This window comes from Gigantopelta aegis, chromosome 10 (assembly GCF_016097555.1).
Source record: "Gigantopelta aegis isolate Gae_Host chromosome 10, Gae_host_genome, whole genome shotgun sequence".
NCBI classification, from domain to species: domain Eukaryota; kingdom Metazoa; phylum Mollusca; class Gastropoda; order Neomphalida; family Peltospiridae; genus Gigantopelta; species Gigantopelta aegis.
Genome location: NC_054708.1, coordinates 64298072 through 64318050, shown reverse-complemented (window position 1 = coordinate 64318050; position 19979 = coordinate 64298072). Strand labels below are relative to the sequence as shown.

Here is a 19979-nt window from a genome sequence, read left to right as displayed (position 1 = left end):
TTGTGAGATTTAGAAATACGCAACAAGAAATGTAATGTCACTAAAAACTAATTGTGAGATTTAGAAATATGCAACAAGGAAATGTAATGTCACTAAAAACTAATGTAGATGTCAACTCAAAAACTAATTGTGAGATTTAGAAATACGCAACAAGGAAATGTAATGTCACTAAAAACTAATTGTGAGATTTAGAAATACGCAACAAGGAAATGTAATGTCACTAAAAACTAATTGTGAGATTTAGAAATACGCAACAAGGAAATGTAATGTCACTAAAAACTAATTGTGAGATTTAGAAATACGCAACAAGGAAATGTAATGTCACTAAAAACTAATTGTGGGATTTAGAAATATGCAACAAGGAAATGTAATGTCACTAAAAACTAATTGTGAGATTTAGAAATACGCAAAGGAAATGTAATGTCACTAAAAACTAATTGTGAGATTTAGAAATACGCAACAAGGAAATGTAATGTCACTAAAAACTAATTGTGAGATTTAGAAATATGCAACAAGGAAATGTAATGTCACTAAAAACTAATTGTGAGATTTAGAAATACGCAACAAGGAAATGTAATGTCACTAAAAACTAATTGTGAGATTTAGAAATATGCAACAAGGAAATGTATGCAACAAGGAAATGTCAATGTCACTAAAAACTAATTGTGAGATTTAGAAATACGCAACAAGAAATGTAATGTCACTAAAAACTGCAACAAGAAATGTAATGCAACAAGGAAATGTAATGTCACTAAAAACTAATTGTGAGATTTAGAAATACGCAACAAGGAAATGTAATGTCACTAAAAACTAATTGTGAGATTTAGAAATATGCAACAAGGAAATGTAATGTCACTAAAAACTAATTGTGAGATTTAGAAATACGCAACAAGGAAATGTAATGTCACTAAAAACTAATTGTGAGATTTAGAAATACGCAACAAGGAAATGTAATGTCACTAAAAACTAATTGTGAGATTTAGAAATACGCAACAAGGAAATGTAATGTCACTAAAAACTAATTGTGAGATTTAGAAATACGCAACAAGGAAATGTAATGTCACTAAAAACTAATTGTGGGATTTAGAAATACGCAACAAGAAATGTAATGTCACTAAAAACTAATTGTGAGATTTAGAAATATGCAACAAGGAAATGTAATGTCACTAAAAACTAATTGTGAGATTTAGAAATACGCAACAAGAAATGTAATGTCACTAAAAACTAATTGTGGGATTTAGAAATATGCAACAAGGAAATGTAATGTCACTAAAAACTAATTGTGAGATTTAGAAATACGCAACAAGGAAATGTAATGTCACTAAAAACTAATTGTGGGATTTAGAAATACGCAACAAGAAATGTAATGTCACTAAAAACTAATTGTGAGATTTAGAAATATGCAACAAGGAAATGTAATGTCACTAAAAACTAATTGTGAGATTTAGAAATACGCAACAAGGAAATGTAATGTCACTAAAAACTAATTGTGAGATTTAGAAATATGCAACAAGGAAATGTAATGTCACTAAAAACTAATTGTGAGATTTAGAAATATGCAACAAGAAATGTAATGTCACTAACAACTAATTGTGGGATTTAGAAATATAATGTCACTAAAAACTAATTGTGAGATTTAGAAATATGCAACAAGAAATGTAATGTCACTAAAAACTAATTGTGAGATTTAGAAATATGCAACAAGGAAATGTAATGTCACTAAAAACTAATTGTGAGATTTAGAAATACGCAACAAGGAAATGTAATGTCACTAAAAACTAATTGTGAGATTTAGAAATACGCAACAAGAAATGTAATGTCACTAAAAACTAATTGTGAGATTTAGAAATACGCAACAAGAAATGTAATGTCACTAAAAACTAATGTCACTAAAAACTAATTGTGAGATTTAGAAATACGCAACAAGGAAATGTAATGTCACTAAAAACTAATTGTGAGATTTAGAAATACGCAACAAGGAAATGTAATGTCACTAAAAACTAATTGTGAGATTTAGAAATACGCAACAAGGAAATGTAATGTCACTAACAACTAATTGTGGGATTTAGAAATATAATGTCACTAACAACTAATTGTGAGATTTAGAAATACGCAACAAGGAAATGTAATGTCACTAAAAACTAATTGTGAGATTTAGAAATACGCAACAAGGAAATGTAATGTCACTAAAAACTAATTGTGAGATTTAGAAATACGCAACAAGGAAATGTAATGTCACTAACAACTAATTGTGAGATTTAGAAATACGCAACAAGGAAATGTAATGTCACTAAAAACTAATTGTGAGATTTAGAAATACGCAACAAGAAATGTAATGTCACTAAAAACTAATTGTGAGATTTAGAAATACGCAACAAGGAAATGTAATGTCACTAAAAACTAATTGTGAGATTTAGAAATACGCAACAAGGAAATGTAATGTCACTAAAAACTAATTGTGGGATTTAGAAATATGCAACAAGGAAATGTAATGTCACTAAAAACTAATTGTGAGATTTAGAAATACGCAACAAGAAATGTAATGTCACTAAAAACTAATTGTGAGATTTAGAAATATGCAACAAGGAAATGTAATGTCACTAAAAACTAATTGTGGGATTTAGAAATATGCAACAAGGAAATGTCCTGAATTATCTTACAAGGTTTATCATAACCTTAATTTTTTACACGGTAAAATAATAACCCTATAAATAATATTTATCAGAGTAATGGTTAAAATGGAGAGGCTATATTACTGGCTATTTCTAACCCAATAATAATTTAGATATGTACATATGAAATCAAAGGTACAAAACTAATATTTCAAATTGAATCTCTATAATATAGAACTCAAGTGATAATTATTATATCATGACACAAATTCACCCTCATTGCAAAGATACATGGACAAACATCCATAATGTATGGCATAAACTTTCATAATGACCCATTAGATAATCCATTAAATAATCCATTAAACCTTTGTCTACTGGTATATATACTCCAAAAGGATCCCGTCTTTTAACTAAGCATTTCACAAAAGTAGATTATTGTTCATCACATTCTTCACATATTTAGCAAATATACCAATCTACTGGATTACAAGGAGGGATATTTGAACAAACTGTCTGTGCAAAATGTAGTATTAACACTTTGGAGTCTATTAGCCGTATTATTTGAGTCTGATACACTTCCTCTAATTTGAAGATAATCCAGGCAGTTTCAGTATCACAGTTTGAAAATCCTTTGTCATTAATCTCATTATTTTCAAAATAGCTTGAAAATTGTATCTCTTGGAATACAAGTACACATGTATATGGGTTAGGGACATTTTCGGCATGGTTTCATAAGAAACCTGTTCATGCATGCCTGTCGTGGGCACAACCTCTGTCTTCGCCAGAGAGTTCTGTTCAAGACAGGGAATACATGTCAATAAACTTCACACCTTTAATACTATAACTTGAAAATCGTCTGCTTTTGAAATTATTGTTGAGTGTTCTAACAAAACACAGTTATTTCCCTTGGTCAACTGCTAGACCCATCCTGAAATGATTCCATCTCTAGGGTAATCTGGATCAGGTGTCTTGCACACAACCTCTTCAGTCTCTTCATCTGTGTGAATCTCTGCCTTATGTCTTGTTTCATCAGATGACGATTTGTCTGTGGTGGAGGGCTTTTTATCAGATACACGCTCAACAGCTGAATGAACTATCTCTATTATGTTTTCTTGGGTCTGTCTTTGACCAGTGTCTGGTAATGATGCCTCTCTACGTGGGATCCTTGTAATGCCATACTCTGATACTGATACTGATTTCAACAGTTCAGTATTGCCTTGATGTTGGATGTTGCCTTCCCAGGCTGCTTCTTGAGATGGTCCTGTATAAACAATTTCACTTCTGCTTCGTGGAATGAAGTTTGTCTGCTGATGCTGTGATGGTTCTGCTCTGTCAGTATTAGGCGCGAACCTGACTTTTTCCCTCAGATCTCCATTACTTCTGACCCACAGCATGGGATCAAAGCTCACCTCAGTAGGACTGAATCTGGCAGGTTGGACTTCAGGTCTTCTCTCAATAAACTGCATCACTTCATATGGTCTTGCTCTGACGTGTTTTGGTTCATGGCCCCAGTCCTCACCATACCTCTTCCAGTGTCTGTATTCCTGTGATAATTTCCTTTTCCTTCTCTCGTTTTCCTCACTGTGCCTCCTGATGGCGTTCTGCATGTCACTCCTGACTCGTGGATCTGGCAGAGTTGCCCTTCGTGTGAACCAGCCGTTTGGTAGCTCCCAGGCACTTTGACTCTTATTGGGCTGTATTTGAGGCCTTAAGCTGTGTGTTCTTTGCCTTGGGCATGCAGGTGGATACACGGGATATCCATTGTATGGCATCTTGTTTGGTGGAGGTAAGGTCATGCATCTGTCTGAATTTCTGCCCTCATGGTATCTTTTATTGAGAGCATTCCATTGCAGAATCTGCCAGCGGTCACGACCCATTGAGTCCCATCTTGCTGAAGGGTGGTACCTCTCCATAATGTTATACTTCCAAGGATGACTCTTATAGGGATGTCGTCGAGATTTCTCGTCACTTTTCTTCTCTTTCTTGTCAGACTTCTTTTCTTTCTTCTTTTCTTTCTTTTTTCTTTCTTTCTCTTTTTCCAGCTTGGCTTTTTTCTTTTTCTTTTCATCATCAGTTTTGCCGTTTTTGAAATCTTTTTTGTCAGGTATAAAATATCCATTTGCCAAACCATAATTGTAAGGATAACTACTATTGGCTAAAGTTAAACTGTATGGATAGTTTTCACTGGCTAGTATGTGAGAACGAGGGTATTGGCTGTGCACTGGATAGATGTATGGACCGTATCCATTCTCTAGGTTGGGCTGACTGAATGAAAGTTTCTTACTTGTCTGATCGTAACCTGAACTGTGATCAGGAATGGAAGATGGCGTTTGAACATCTCCGTTTTGTAATGGCTTCAGTTTCAGTTTTACGTGTTTGTCGATGTCATTCTTGAGGTCATTTGGATAAGCTTCGATGTCTATTTTATCTGTAACACGGACTCGGTCAATTTTCAATTCTTTTTCTTTGGCAGCAGCCTTCTTCAGATTTGGCAGGTCTTCCTGTCTCCATCTGAGGTAGTAGTGACACACCAAACCACCTACCATGACAACAAGCACAAGGAGAGCTCCTATTGACCCGAATATCGACAGATACAGAAGGCGGACGTCACATTCAAAGACTCCAACACTGTAGTTTACTATCACCTTCCCAGCTCTTTCTAGTGGAGAGTTACAGATGTAACTTGTGTTTGAGTTATTCACAACCACAACATTCTTGTTTGTTAGCATCCATTTTACCAGTGGGATCAGGTCACATCCACAGTCAAAAGGATTTTCAGAAAAATCTATTTGCTTTAGTTTCTCAAGTTTGCTGAAGAGTTCAGGAATAATATATGGTAGTTTATTATTTCTAAGGGAGATAACTTCTGTGTTCTTGCTAAACTCTAAGGCAGTTGAGTTTATGAATGTTAGATCATTGAAACTCAGATTAAGAGTAATTAAAGAATACAAATTTTGGAATAGTTTTGTTAAATTGTCCTCATCTTTGGGCGTTCTCATTTTGTTTCTGCTTAGGTCCAGATGTGTCAAGTTTGATAAATGCTTAAAAGTATCACCGTGGAAGGTTTTTATCATGTTGTTTGATAAGTCCAGTGTTTTCAGTTTGTTCATGGTATAAAATGTGTGGTAGTCCACATTACTGATCCTGTTGTTGGACAGATTGAGCAGACGTACATCTGACCAACTGCAATAGTGGGTCTGAGTTAGCTGGTTTCCAGAGAGGTCAATGACCTCGGGAGTGTTTGGCAGAAATGCACGGTGGTCAACGTCGGTGATAACGTTTCCACGAAAAAAGGTTTCTTTGATACTCCTTGTTGCAGAAAATACAAATGGCCCCAGAACAGAAATGTTATTGTAACTAATGTCAAATTTAGTTAGTTTTGTTGCCAAGGGCAATAACTCTACAACCGAAATGTTATTTCCTGCCAAATTTAAAACCTCCATTTCTGAAGTACTGCCAGGTAAAACCATGCCATCGAGATGATTAAAACTCAAATCAAGATGTTTTATGTGTTGTAAAGAAGATATCTGAACATCTGACCTGTGCCTAAAGTTGTTGTAAGACGCTCGAAACACCTCTAAAGCCGAAAGTAGTTCAATTATTGATCCATCAATGCGACTGATGTTATTATGGGATATGTCAAACTCTTTGATGTTTCCAAACACAGCAAATTCAGGACTGAAGCTTTGCAACTGATTGAAACTTATGTCTACCGTGTTTAGATTTCGAATACTGTCAAATGTTCCATTACTTACTGCAGAAATCAGGTTATGAGATAGGTTAAGATAATCCAAAGTTAGGTACTGGGTGTCAACAAAAAGCGTGTCTATATTACTTAAATCCATATACGATATATCCAGTCTTTTGAGATTTTTTCTTTCAAGTTCTTGTAAAATATTACTAAGGTTTTCTGTTGAAAGGTCTTTGTTACCTGATAGAATTAATTCATATAATCCATGATAGGTGCTCATAGTTCCATTCTCAATGGAAGTTATTTGACAGTTAGCTAGATTTAGTGTTCGCTTGACTGACGTGCTCCATGGTTCTATCATCTCAAATGCATCCTGGGAAATCTGGCCAAAATTGTTGTATGACAGGTCAAATATTTCCACATTTGTGAGCACTTGTAAGCGGACTCCGAACTTGAGCTGAGAGAAGTAATTGTCAGAAAGGTAGAGCTCTTTAAGGTGGTGGAGATACTTGAAGGCGGGTTCCACCAATGTCTCCAGCCTGTTGCTGCTCAGATTCAACACTTCCAGATCAGTGTTGTCACTGAACAGATCCTCCTGCAGATGTCGTATCTGGTTGCCCATCAGGTTGAGCCTCTTCAGTTTGAAGAGTCCTTTGAAACTGCAGCCTATGATTCGGACAATGCCATTCTGTGACAGGTCTATGTCGGTGACATTGCGCATGTAGGACCACGTTCCATTAATCACTGGACCCAGAAAGTTGCCTGAGATGTCGAAGACTCTTGTCGAAGCTGGCAGGTGTGGTGGGATAAACATCAAAGATTTATGCGAGCAGTTCACTGTAGTGCTGCCATGGTTACACTCACAGTGCTTTGGGCAGCCATGGGTGAAGGTCATCCACATTGCGATGAGCAGCATGGAACAAACCAAAGGGAACTTCATGTTGCTGTTAAATGACCGCTTCTCAGTGTTCAGGATATACACCTGGAAAAGAAGCAGATCCATTTGATGTATACTTAAAATGAGATATGAAAGAACAGTTGATATTGTAGATGAATTTCAGTCATCATGAGCATTTTAATCTCTGTATGAAGTAAAAGGGGTAGTGTGGCATTGGATGTCAATAATATGAAATTGAATGTCAGTAATGTGAGATGGAATGTCAGTAATGTAAGATTGAATGTCAGTAATGTGAGATTGAATGTGAATAATGTGAGATTGAATGTCAGTAATGTGAGATGGAATGTCAGTATTGTGAGATGGAATGTCAGTATTGTGAGATGGAATGTCCGTAATGTGAGATTTAATGTCAGTAATGTGAAATTGAATGTCAGTAATTTGAGATTGAATGTCAGTAATATGAGATGGAATGTCAGTAATGTGAGATGGAATGTCAGTAATGTGAGATGGAATGTCGGTAATGTGAGATGGAATGTCGGTAATGTGAAATTGAATGCCAGTAATGATTGAATGTCCCTAATGTCAGATGGAATGTCAGTAATATGAGATTGAATGTTAGTAACATGGTTAACGTCTGACATTATATCTGAGGATTTTAATTGCAGTCACTATTTCCTGTTAGTGTTGGTGTGACCCCTCAGGCCTCAGAGAATTGAAACTTTGCGTAAACAAATTATGAGTTACGCAGAAACAAACTCGGGCAACCCATCCCGCCCTCACGCAAAACTATACACACGAGAGCAACGCATGAAATAAACTATCGCTCTCCCAATTTTCAGAGGTCTGCCCCTTATTTCTTTCCATCAGTATATTTACTAATTCATCACATTTTACATTATGTTTGGAGGGTTGTGCAGATCAAAAATATATTTTATGTCTACTGTTTGATTGTATAATAATATCACTTGAGTGTTTAGTATTTGAGATCATTGACTATCACCCATCAATGTGGTCATTTCTAGAGCCAGACGTGTTTGGTATTTGAGAACATTGACTGTTATTTCTACATTGACTGTCATTTCTAGAACCAGACTTCACTAGAGTGTTTAGTATTAGGGAACATTGACTGTCAATTCTAGAACCAGACTTCACTTGAGTCATTAGAATTTAAGAACAGAACTAAATAAATTGTTTCATGTCTAACAAGTATGTGCCTTACCTTTGTAAAAATATTCAATAAATTATATGTAATACAGCTGTTTTTCCATAAAATAGTTAAATACATTTAAGTTAAATATCATTAAGTAATATTAAATTAATAAAATATACCAGACTGAGTATATTAAACCTGTATTATACCATAACATTGGGGTGGGCTGAAGCCCAGTGGTAAAGCTTTTGCTTGATGTGCAGTCAGTCTAGGATCGATCCCCATTGGTGGGCCCATTGGACTATTTTCTCGTTCCAGCCAGTGCACCACGAATGGTATAACAAAGGCCATGGTATGTGTTATTTTGTCTGTGGGATGGTGCATATAAAAGTTCCCTTGATACTAAGGGAAATTTGTAGGGTTTTCCTCTCTAAAACTATATGTCAGAAGTACCAAATGTTTGACATCCAGTAGCCGATGATTAATAAATCAATGTGCTATACTGGTGCCGTTAAACAAATCAAACTTTTTAATACCATAAAACAGTTGAATAAATTATATATAATAAAATTGTGCCATACCATATAATAGTTATTATATCAATATAAAACAGCTGAATAAATATAATGAATAAATAAATAAATAAATTGTAATAAAACTGTGCCTTACCACAGAACAGTTAAACTGTATATCAATATAATACAATTCAATAAAACATAAATATATACCAGTAATAAAACTGCATTATTCCCTAAAACAATTAAATAAATCATATGTAATAAAAATCATATGTAATATTATGTGCCTCACCTGTCTGCTTGTCTAGCTGTCTTGTAAATATGGAATCATTCTTGCTGCAGGAACATTTTGGTAATGGCCAGCTGTGGAACCCAGTCTGGTTCCTCCCCCTTCTTAATTAGTTTCCAATTAGCGGTGTTAGTTTTAGTTGGAAAAGCCATTCCCTGGCCAGAGATAATTTATCAGTCAGCTGATATTTGCGTTGGTGACATTCAGGTTACTCTGATACAGCTGGCATTTCCATTCCATTGTAATATACACATGCTAATTAATAGGATTTTTGCCCACTGTTTAATTTTTTCTCCGTTTGCAGTAGAAACAAAAATTAACATCAGATGTTTTGATGATTAAATATGTTTCATTAATATACACTTCATTTTGATATATTTATTGTTTTTTGTTAAGTCATTTTGTCTTTTTTTTAATGCTCGACTATAGTTTAATGTTAGTGAGAAATGTTTGAAGGCAATGTGAAAAACCTTTAGTTTATGGTACCAAAACAGTAAACAAATATGGCAACCCTACACTTGATTTATTTAAACATAGTTGCTGTAATGTAAATTTTAAGTAAATCACTTATTTGACAAAGAAACAAAGCTTACACATGTATAGTGTCTAGGTATGCACTAATTTTTCTTAGCAGATAAAATGTAATAAACTCATAGTCATCATCTGTTTTTCTCTCTTAATATTGCTCTATCTACCAGTTTATATACAAAGTTTGACAATATATTACTGTATTTTGATTTTTAGTTATTTTAGGAAGGAAGGAATGTTTTATTTAATGGCATACTGAACACACTTTTAATTACTGTTATATGGTGTAACCATGTTGGACATATGGTTAAAGACCACACAGATAATGAGAGAAAACCAGCTGCCATCACGCAGCAAGGGATCTTTTATATGCAGCCAGGGATTCTGCTAGAGGGTAAAGCGGGTATGGTGCCCTACTAAAATATTTTTGCAGATATTATTTTTTTTAAGTTAACCTTTTGACAAAATTAATTACTCTTATCATTACTGTATGATTTTTTTAACCCTAACGTGAAACCTAACCCATTTTCTTTCTGGGGACAGCAGATGCATGCAGCACACACATTATAAATATTCAATTCCATAGCACCATACCCCACAAAAACGTCCTGGCAGAAACCCTGGCAGCCTCCCACAGACAGGATAGTACATACCACAGGCTTTGTTACACTAGCTGTGGAGTACTGGCTGAAACAAGAAGTAGCCCAACGGGTCAACCAATGGAATTGATCCTAAATCGACCACGCATCAGGCAAGCACTTTACACTAGGTTACGTTGCGCCCCATTTTCCTTTAAACTATACATAACCTGAAACTTTTCTTATGTGTACAATCTTGTCCACGTATTACAATTATCATATATAATTCACATGCCTAGTTTTTGCTATTGGCTGTCAAACATTTGGTAATTCTGACTCGTAGTAATCAGAGGAAACCTGTTACATTTTTCCATTTGCAGCAAGGGATCTTTTATATGCACTTTCCGACAGACAGGAAAGCACATACCACAGCCTTTGACCAGTTGTGGTATACTGGTTGGAAAGAGCAAAAAAACCCAGTTAGTTGAATGGATCCACTGAGGTGGTTTGATCCTGTAACGCAACCACCTCAGGCGAACACTCAACTGACTGAGCTAAATCCTGCCCCATTATAACGTAAAAAAGGCAAGATATAGCAGGCATGGAAATAAGTCGAGAACGGTCATTCAGGTTACCGGGAGGTTACCACATGTAAGAAAAGGCAAGATATAGCAGGCATGGAAATAAGTCGAGAACGGTCATTCAGGTTACCGGGAGGTTACCACATGTAAGAAAAGGCAAGATATAGCAGGCATGGAAATAAGTCGAGAACGGTCATTCAGGTTACCGGGAGGTTACCACATGTAAGAAAAGGCAAGATATAGCAGGCATGCAAATAAGTCGAGAACGGTCATTCAGGTTACCGGGAGGTTACCACATGTAAGAAAAGGCAAGATATAGCAGGCATGGAAATAAGTCGAGAACGGTCATTCAGGTTACCGGGAGGTTACCACATGTAAGAAAAGGCAAGATATAGCAGGCATCGAAATAAGTCGAGAACGGTCATTCAGGTTACCGGGAGGTTACCACATGTAAGAAAAGGCAAGATATAGCAGGCATCGAAATAAGTCGAGAACGGTCATTCAGGTTACCGGGAGGTTACCACATGTAAGAAAAGGCAAGATATAGCAGGCATCGAAATAAGTCGAGAACGGTCATTCAGGTTACCGGGAGGTTACCACATGTAAGAAAAGGCAATATATAGCAGGCATGGAAATAAGTCGAGAACGGTCATTCAGGTTACCGGGAGGTTACCACATGTAAGAAAAGGCAAGATATAGCAGGCATGGAAATAAGTCGAGAACGGTCATTCAGGTTACCGGGAGGTTACCACATGTAAGAAAAGGCAAGATATAGCAGGCATGGAAATAAGTCGAGAACGGTCATTCAGGTTACCGGGAGGTTACCACATGTAAGAAAAGGCAAGATATAGCAGGCATGGAAATAAGTCGAGAACGGTCATTCAGGTTACCGGGAGGTTACCACATGTAAGAAAAGGCAAGATATAGCAGGCATGGAAATAAGTCGAGAACGGTCATTCAGGTTACCGGGAGGTTACCACATGTAAGAAAAGGCAAGATATAGCAGGCATGGAAATAAGTCGAGAACGGTCATTCAGGTTACCGGGAGGTTACCACATGTAAGAAAAGGCAAGATATAGCAGGCATCGAAATAAGTCGAGAACGGTCATTCAGGTTACCGGGAGGTTACCACATGTAAGAAAAGGCAAGATATAGCAGGCATCGAAATAAGTCGAGAACGGTCATTCAGGTTACCGGGAGGTTACCACATGTAAGAAAAGGCAAGATATAGCAGGCATCGAAATAAGTCGAGAACGGTCATTCAGGTTACCGGGAGGTTACCACATGTAAGAAAAGGCAAGATATAGCAGGCATCGAAATAAGTCGAGAACGGTCATTCAGGTTACCGGGAGGTTACCACATGTAAGAAAAGGCAAGATATAGCAGGCATCGAAATAAGTCGAGAACGGTCATTCAGGTTACCGGGAGGTTACCACATGTAAGAAAAGGCAAGATATAGCAGGCATGGAAATAAGTCGAGAACGGTCATTCAGGTTACCGGGAGGTTACCACATGTAAGAAAAGGCAAGATATAGCAGGCATGGAAATAAGTCGAGAACGGTCATTCAGGTTACCGGGAGGTTACCACATGTAAGAAAAGGCAAGATATAGCAGGCATGGAAATAAGTCGAGAACGGTCATTCAGGTTACCGGGAGGTTACCACATGTAAGAAAAGGCCAGATATAGCAGGCATCGAAATAAGTCGAGAACGGTCATTCAGGTTACCGGGAGGTTACCACATGTAAGAAAAGGCCAGATATAGCAGGCATCGAAATAAGTCGAGAACGGTCATTCAGGTTACCGGGAGGTTACCACATGTAAGAAAAGGCAAGATATAGCAGGCATCGAAATAAGTCGAGAACGGTCATTCAGGTTACCGGGAGGTTACCACATGTAAGAAAAGGCAAGATATAGCAGGCATCGAAATAAGTCGAGAACGGTCATTCAGGTTACCGGGAGGTTACCACATGTAAGAAAAGGCAAGATATAGCAGGCATCGAAATAAGTCGAGAACGGTCATTCAGGTTACCGGGAGGTTACCACATGTAAGAAAAGGCAAGATATAGCAGGCATGGAAATAAGTCGAGAACGGTCATTCAGGTTACCGGGAGGTTACCACATGTAAGAAAAGGCAAGATATAGCAGGCATGGAAATAAGTCGAGAACGGTCATTCAGGTTACCGGGAGGTTACCACATGTAAGAAAAGGCAAGATATAGCAGGCATGGAAATAAGTCGAGAACGGTCATTCAGGTTACCGGGAGGTTACCACATGTAAGAAAAGGCAAGATATAGCAGGCATGGAAATAAGTCGAGAACGGTCATTCAGGTTACCGGGAGGTTACCACATGTAAGAAAAGGCAAGATATAGCAGGCATCGAAATAAGTCGAGAACGGTCATTCAGGTTACCGGGAGGTTACCACATGTAAGAAAAGGCAAGATATAGCAGGCATCGAAATAAGTCGAGAACGGTCATTCAGGTTACCGGGAGGTTACCACATGTAAGAAAAGGCAAGATATAGCAGGCATCGAAATAAGTCGAGAACGGTCATTCAGGTTACCGGGAGGTTACCACATGTAAGAAAAGGCAAGATATAGCAGGCATGGAAATAAGTCGAGAACGGTCATTCAGGTTACCGGGAGGTTACCACATGTAAGAAAAGGCAAGATATAGCAGGCATGGAAATAAGTCGAGAACGGTCATTCAGGTTACCGGGAGGTTACCACATGTAAGAAAAGGCAAGATATAGCAGGCATGGAAATAAGTCGAGAACGGTCATTCAGGTTACCGGGAGGTTACCACATGTAAGAAAAGGCAAGATATAGCAGGCATGGAAATAAGTCGAGAACGGTCATTCAGGTTACCGGGAGGTTACCACATGTAAGAAAAGGCAAGATATAGCAGGCATCGAAATAAGTCGAGAACGGTCATTCAGGTTACCGGGAGGTTACCACATGTAAGAAAAGGCCAGATATAGCAGGCATCGAAATAAGTCGAGAACGGTCATTCAGGTTACCGGGAGGTTACCACATGTAAGAAAAGGCCAGATATAGCAGGCATCGAAATAAGTCGAGAACGGTCATTCAGGTTACCGGGAGGTTACCACATGTAAGAAAAGGCAAGATATAGCAGGCATCGAAATAAGTCGAGAACGGTCATTCAGGTTACCGGGAGGTTACCACATGTAAGAAAAGTCGAGAGCGGTGTTTCGATTTCGACAAAAATTTCAGCGTTAAAACGGTAGTTTTGTTTCCGAACGTAAACTAGGCAATGCATTCCAGACTTCCACATTTCATTTTCTCGTAAGGAATTGCACCGATGTTCGCACGCACTTGTGCAGTTGCAAGCAATTTCGGCAATCCGCGTTTTAAGCAGCGCCCACTAGATAAATTTACTTCCGGATTTCGTTTCTCATACCGATGTTCGCGCGCACCAATACAATTTCAGAACAACCACATAGTAGTAACAGGACTTCAATTCTAACTTGCATATAGTTGTGGTAACCTATAGGCTACCAGGCTATATTCTGTGGTAACCTGTAACTGGGTTACCAGACACAATGCTTATTTTGATGCCTGATATAGGTATTACATTTTTGGTGGCAGTGGTGGTGACAGTGGCGGCAACAACAGCAGCAACTATTACATTTAGCTCAAACTTAAAGTTTCAGGTTTAGCTCTGAAACTTGGTTTGTAGTTGCATCTATGAATGCTTATAATACACGTGAAAAACAAATTAATTAAAATTAAATTTTCTTTTTATTCTTTTTATTGATTTTGTTTATATTTTATTTTTAAAACAAGCTTTGAGATGGACATCTTTTGAATGCAACTATCAGTGACACCAAATACGTTTATGGTAGGCGAGAAATTAATTCCACATAATTTTTTTCTATTTTAACTACAGCTATGTTTTATAATGTGGTGGCAACAACAGCAGCAACTATTACATTTCGCTCAAACTTAAAGTTTCAGGTTTAGCTCTGAAACTTGGTGTGTAGTCACATCTATAAATACATATCATAATACATGTGAAGAACAAATTAAAATAAAAATGTTTTAATTAAGATGAACATCTTATGAATGCAACTATCAGTGACACCAAATAAGTTAATAAATTAATTCCACAGAATTCTTGTTTATTTTAACTACAGCTATGTTTTGTATAATAAATATTATTTCTTTTTCGATTTTTAGTTGAATTAGACATGTCTGTATGTTTGTATTGATAAGTTTTAGGGACGTTATTTAAATATATTAGGTATATTTCTACATGTTTGTGTATTTATATATATGTTGAGGGAATTTTTAACATGAGTTGTGTATCTGGCTATATGTCTGTATGTATGATGGTTCTTTGATACTGGTAGAGTAACTTAACTCTGTTGTTATCAAACTGACTGTCACATGACCCATGCTGATTATTAACATGTGTGAATATTAACATATATGTATCTCTGTTTGAGCTGCCTGACTTGTTGATTAATTAACACAGTTCCTGTCAACAGTCTCACTGTAATGGTTTTAGTCTGTCGTCACCATCATGGGACATGTCTGGTCCTGATGTAACCAAGTATCATTTACAATGAAATATCCTTTTTTGTTAGCTTTTGTTTTTTTAGAATTATACCTGAGATTAATGATAGGCAGAAAATGCTATTTTTATCAGTTTTTCCATCCATTTATCTGTCATTCATCCATCAGTTCATCCATATATGCATCCATCCGGCCATCCATCTATCTGTCTGTCCATCCATCCATCTGTCCATTAGTTCATCCATTCATCCATCCATCAGTTCATCCATTCATCCATCATTTCATCCATCCATTCATTCAACTCTCTGTCCATTCATCCATCCATCTGTTAATTCATTCATCCATCCATCCATCCATCTGTCAATTCATCCATCCATCCATCCAAGCCAGTGCACCACAACTGGTATATCAAAAGCTGTGGTATATGCTATCCTGTCTGTGGGATGGTGCATATAAAAGATCCCTGGTTACTAATGGTTTCCTCTCTTAGACTACATGTTAAAATTACCAAATATTTGACATCCAATAGCTGATGATTAATAAATCACACTGGCATAGGAAGCGGGGGGGGGGGGGGGGGGGGGGGGGGGCAACAGGGGGAATGTGCCCCCAACTTTGTGGGAGCAGCAATGTTAAAAAAAAAGAAGAAGATATATATATATGTGTGTGTGTGGCCCCACCACCACTTTTTGGCACCTTCCTACGCCCACGAATCAATGTGCCCTAGTGGTGTTAAACAAAACCATCCATCCATCCATCCTTCCTTTTATACATCCTTCCATATATCGATCCATCCTTCCATATATCCATCTGTCCTTCCATCTGTCAATTCACCCATCTGTCAATTCATCCATCCGTCCGTCCGTCCGTTCGTCCGTCCATCCATCCATCCACATTTTATGCCAGTTCAGTATTATACAGTGAAACTACCTCTAAACTGGACACCAAGATAAGAGTCTGGTTTTAATGGGTGTCCGGTTTAGAGAGGTTCTGTACTAATATTTAAAAAGGGACCATCAAACATATCTTGCTTTTAGTGAATTCCGGTTAACAGAGGATCCAGTTTTGATGGGTTTTACTGTAGTTTTCATCTTATTTAACAGTTAATGTTTTTGAGGTTAATATTGGCCTGTAAAAGTCAAAGTTTTTTTTTGTTTAACGACACCACTAGAACACATTGGCTTAATCATCGGCTTTTGGATGCCAAACATTTTGCAATTCTGACATATATTCTTAAAAAGAAAACCTGCTATATTTTTCCATTAATAGCAAGGGATCTTTTATATGCACCATCCTACAGGTAGGATAGCACATACCACAGCCTTTGATATACCAGTCGTGGTGCAGTGGCTGGAACGAGAAATATCGCAGTGAGTCCACCAATGGGAATCAATCCTAGACTGACCGAGTATCATTAATAGGGGTGGGACGTATCCCAGTTGTTGGACTATTTCTTGTTCCCAGCCAGTGCAACACGACTGGTATATCAAAGGCCATGGTATATGCTGTCCTGTTTGTGGATGATGCATATAAAAGATCCCTTGCTACTAATGTAAAAACTGTAGCAGGTTTTCTCTCTAAGACTAAGAATTACAAAATGTTTGACATCCAATAGCCAATGATTAATAAATCAATGTGCTCTAGTGATGTTGTTAAAAAAAAACTTTCTTTCATTAATGGATATTAATAATTGTAAGATCATGTTATTACAGAACGTAGTGGTACTAAAGATCAAAGATGACACCAGCCTGCGGTCTGGAGTGATCAAAAAAATGTTTGACATCCAAAAGCCAATGATTAATAAATCAATGTGCTCTAGTGGTGTTGTTAAACAAACAAAAAAACTTTCTTTCATTAATGGATATTAGTAATTGTGAGATTGTGTTATTACAGAATGTAGTGGTACTAAAGATCAAAGATGACGCCAGCCTGCAGTCTGGAGTGATCAAAAACATGGAAGAGAGTGGCAGGAAGCAGCTTGAAAAGAGGTTGGAAATCAGTGATGGAGATCTCGTCTTCATGGCAGCTGGATTTGCCTTCGACCCAGTGAGTTCATTTATACCACATTACCAAGAATTATTGAAATAAATTCTTTGCCATAATTAATCATGGCTAATATATTTTTTTTAATTTAAAAGTGAAAGACTGCAAAAAAGAAATATAACTGCCAAAAAAGGTTGTTCATTCACATCCCTGAATACTCCTAGTCTACCTGTATCGTCCGTTGACCTGTTTCAGCGAGGGACCTGTTTCGGTGGTTGCGTCATTTGTGTGCAACAATACATACATTTGAAGATTTCTAATATCGTTGACTTTTGCATGGGGAAAATAAACAAATATCTGTCACATTCACAGAAATGTTTGTAAAAATAAGGTTAAATCGAGTAAAAAAAGCAAGATTGAACTTGACCCACTCATAAAAACGGCACATTTCTTAATAACGTTTTTCTATAATATACAAAGTCTGTAATTTGAAGAAAAAACCCTTAATTTTAATTTTATATTTGTTTTCCCAAAATGTTATCTGTTAACATTGGTTCTCGAGGACTACATTTTGTAATTTGTTTTAAAATATTTAAAATAATTTTTATAAATTATTATAGGTACATGTTTTGTTAAACAGCATTAGCGACCGCAGCCGCTGCTAGGGGCGCAGCTGCGCCCATATTTCAAAATGTCACGAGTTTGGTTCACAATTGGTAGTGTTGTTCAAGGCCAGAATACGCTTATTTTGATGACGATTTTGCACGGTTTTTTTGTTGTTATGACAAGTACACACCTTCCGATTGATGTATATCCTGTTTCCGAAGTTGAACGACTACAAAAAGACTTTTTTTGAGGCAAGTGAAATTTTGAATACGTCTTATTTTGCCCCAAAAAGGGCGATTTCACTGAGATATTGATATATATATATATAGTAATATAATAAAAGAGCATAAAAATATTTTTTTGGTAATTTAAAAAAAAAAAGCAATTTAGTTTAATTCGACATTGAAAATATTTCAAGGGAGGTAACTCTGACCCACTGACTCGCAAAAGCGAAAATATAAAACTTCACAGCAGGGACACATTTTGATAAAATTAAACGTATTTGATGCTTTGTCATTATTTATCCACCCATTATTAACTTTTTGGGTAGAATATATATCATACTGAAGCGTTATTTTTAGAAGACAATGCATATTTAATTCAAAATAACTTAAAATAATGTTTTGCTTATCATGAATACTCAGCAGTTTCTGATAGCTGAAGTTGATTTTAAAAAACATTTTGATAATGCATAACTATTCAAATATAGACGTAAATCTATATTTATGTAAATTATTTGAATGAGTTTAGCATATGACTGGATCAGTTTTATACAAAAGAATAGTATTAATGCAATGGAAATAAATTAAACAGAGAATTTGTACTTTTTAAGTCTGTTATATTTGTAAATACCTTTTTGAAAGAAAATGTTTCAGGTACCATAACTTCTCACATTGTGACACAAACTTCAATTTTTTGGTAACCAAGTAACATTAAATTCTAAGTATAATTATACTTTTTCATCACTTCATCAATGAATATTACTGTTAAAAATGGTAAAGAATTAATTATTTGTAAAAGATACTAAAAGTAAAGTGAAAATAACTACATACAGAAAAAAACATTTGAAGGTGTGTTTCATCTGATGCAATGAATATTTCTGTTTACAAATATTATGTCAAACTAATTACAATATTTGAAACAAAAAGATAAATAACCATGGTCATAATGGGTATTTTTCTTTATTTCAGGAAATGTGTAGTCTCTGTGCGTCTATGGAGAAACCTGAAATGGAAACGGAGTGGGAGAGTACACGTGGTTATGAGACAACTTTCAGTAGATTCAATTATACTTCAAGCTTGATGCTGTTATGTTTTCTGTTTCCAACTGTGACAGAACCTGGAACAGAAATGAAGTGTGTGACAATAATTCATAGACAAATTTAGACTAATACTCTTTCATGGATGCTAATTTTGGTAGATCTAGCCATAAATGTTTTATTATAATTCAAAGTGGTATATAGTTATATTTATAATAATTCATGGTTTGAATTTGTTTTTATAAAGCACTTTATTGAACTAAAATAATCATAGCTGCATTTAGTAAATTATTTAGCACACATGTGTGACTGCTGTCTCATGCCTTAAGTGTTTCAGCTGCTAAAATATGTTTTGGGGATATTTTTTCTGGATAGAAATTGACTTTTCTGATATTGTACGAGTGTTTGGACATTCCTTTCAAAGGTGAAATATGGCTACTTATATTGCTTTGTTTCTAATAATGATATTGAAGGTGTAAAGTATGTAAATATTTTTGTAAGAAATTGATTAAACATATTGGCCAATCATTGGCATTCGTCGTGTGATAAGTTTTTACTGGTTCGAGTTAAAAGACCGGTACATATGATAAGTTTTATTGCATCTTTTATTGAAATCTCCAAGTATTCAATATTATTATGAGTCTAGGTAAATATAAATATATATATATATATATATATAATTTTTTTTTTTTTTTTAAATATTTTGAAACAAGAAGCTTATTTTTTATGTAACGTGTATCCACTTTC

The 19979-nt window shown here is 36.1% G+C and overlaps 2 protein-coding genes and 1 long non-coding RNA gene across 5 annotated transcripts in view; 2 read left to right on the top strand and 1 right to left on the bottom strand.

Annotated features, from left to right (window-relative positions):
- LOC121384786 (aspartate--tRNA ligase, mitochondrial-like) overlaps positions 1-19979 on the top strand; it is a 52232-nt gene that overhangs the window by 18576 nt on the left and 13677 nt on the right. For all 3 annotated transcript variants that reach the window (XM_041515365.1, XM_041515366.1, XM_041515367.1), the window contains one exon: positions 17279-17431. In XM_041515365.1, coding sequence (XP_041371299.1) covers positions 17279-17431 — 153 coding nt within the window. The remainder of the gene's footprint in view (positions 1-17278; positions 17432-19979) is intronic.
- Positions 2656-9373, bottom strand: LOC121384785 (slit homolog 2 protein-like). The gene is made up of 2 exons (XM_041515364.1): positions 9165-9373; positions 2656-7288 (listed from the first exon to the last, which is right to left on the bottom strand). Exon 2 carries the CDS (start codon positions 7244-7246, stop codon positions 3533-3535), a length of 3714 nt encoding a protein of 1237 aa, XP_041371298.1. The 5' UTR covers positions 7247-7288; positions 9165-9373; the 3' UTR covers positions 2656-3532.
- LOC121384788 lies at positions 18438-19762 on the top strand. Its single transcript, XR_005959437.1, has 2 exons — positions 18438-18472; positions 19165-19762. It is a non-coding gene; the product is annotated as an uncharacterized LOC121384788 (long non-coding RNA).

Excerpts from the sequence above, each read along its gene's own strand:
- LOC121384785 (XM_041515364.1), bottom strand. The coding sequence starts at position 7,246 with ATGAAGTTCCCTTTGGTTTGTTCCATGCTGCTCATCGCAATGTGGATG.